The sequence below is a fragment of the Myotis davidii genome, unplaced genomic scaffold, assembly GCF_000327345.1.
Source record: "Myotis davidii unplaced genomic scaffold, ASM32734v1 scaffold165, whole genome shotgun sequence".
NCBI lineage: Eukaryota > Metazoa > Chordata > Mammalia > Chiroptera > Vespertilionidae > Myotis > Myotis davidii.
The window spans coordinates 166,425-167,232 of record NW_006296316.1 but is presented as its reverse complement, the minus strand read 5'-3'; the positions used below and the strand labels follow the sequence as shown (position 1 = coordinate 167,232).

The window sequence follows — 808 nt, the reverse complement described above, 5'->3', positions numbered from 1 at the left end:
TCCGCTGGGAGCCCACCGCGGCCGGGAAGGGCGGCGCTGAGTGCGTGGCGGCGGCCAGGTTGATGCGTGCGATCCAGGAACTCATCTCCTTGGCAGTGCTGAGGGCAGAGAGGAGGCGGGTCCCCAGGGGTCCCCAGGGCCTCCGAGTCTGTCCTGTCGCTTACCCCCGCCCCCAGCTCCGGTGTTCTCCTGGCAGGGCAGTCCAGCATCTCAGGACTGGAGCCCCAAGAAGCCAGAAGCCCTGTGGCTAGCAGAGTGGCTGACCTCCGCGGGTGCATTTTCCCTTTACCAAAGGGGAAAATCCGGATGGCAACAGATTTTACATCAAATGCCCCCAAAATGATGTCATCGTTACCCTGGAGTCCTCTGTTCAAAACTGGGAGGCTGACCTGGGCTGACAGGGCAGAGCCGCTCCCTGGCCAAGTGGGCCGTGGGCGGGCGTGGCTGCAGGAGCCTGAGCCCGCCTAGGGGTGCAGAGACCCTCAGCAGGGCGCCAGAGGTCTGCTGTCCAGGTGGCAGCCCCATCAGGGCAGGCCGCAGCCCTCAGAGGAGCAGGGCTCAGGGGACAGGAAGCGGGCCCTTCTGCTTGTCTCCCACCCAGACTCACGGTGCCTGGAAGAGGTAGAGGCGCCAGTCGGCAGTCCGCAGCTGGAAGACGTGCGGCTTCTTGGTGTAATGGGTGGCTGGCGTGGCCAGCGAGTGGTGCACCCCCACAGGCTCGTCCACCATCTGCCCCATCAAACTCTCCCCCTCGGGGCTGTGGTCCTCTCCCTGCCATGGCAGAGCGGCTCAGGAAAGAGGTTTTCTG

The 808-nt window shown here is 65.0% G+C and overlaps 1 protein-coding gene across 1 annotated transcript in view; it reads right to left on the bottom strand.

The window, feature by feature from the left end:
• Position 1: 1 nt before the first annotated feature.
• PSD4 (pleckstrin and Sec7 domain containing 4) overlaps positions 2-808 on the bottom strand; it is a gene marked incomplete at its 3' end in the record, with an annotated part of 16,658 nt that continues 15,851 nt past the window's right edge. Inside the window, exons 14-15 of the mRNA XM_015568861.1 lie at positions 608-771; positions 2-98 (exon numbers count right to left, since the gene is read on the bottom strand). Coding sequence (XP_015424347.1) covers positions 2-98; positions 608-771 — 261 coding nt within the window. The remainder of the gene's footprint in view (positions 99-607; positions 772-808) is intronic.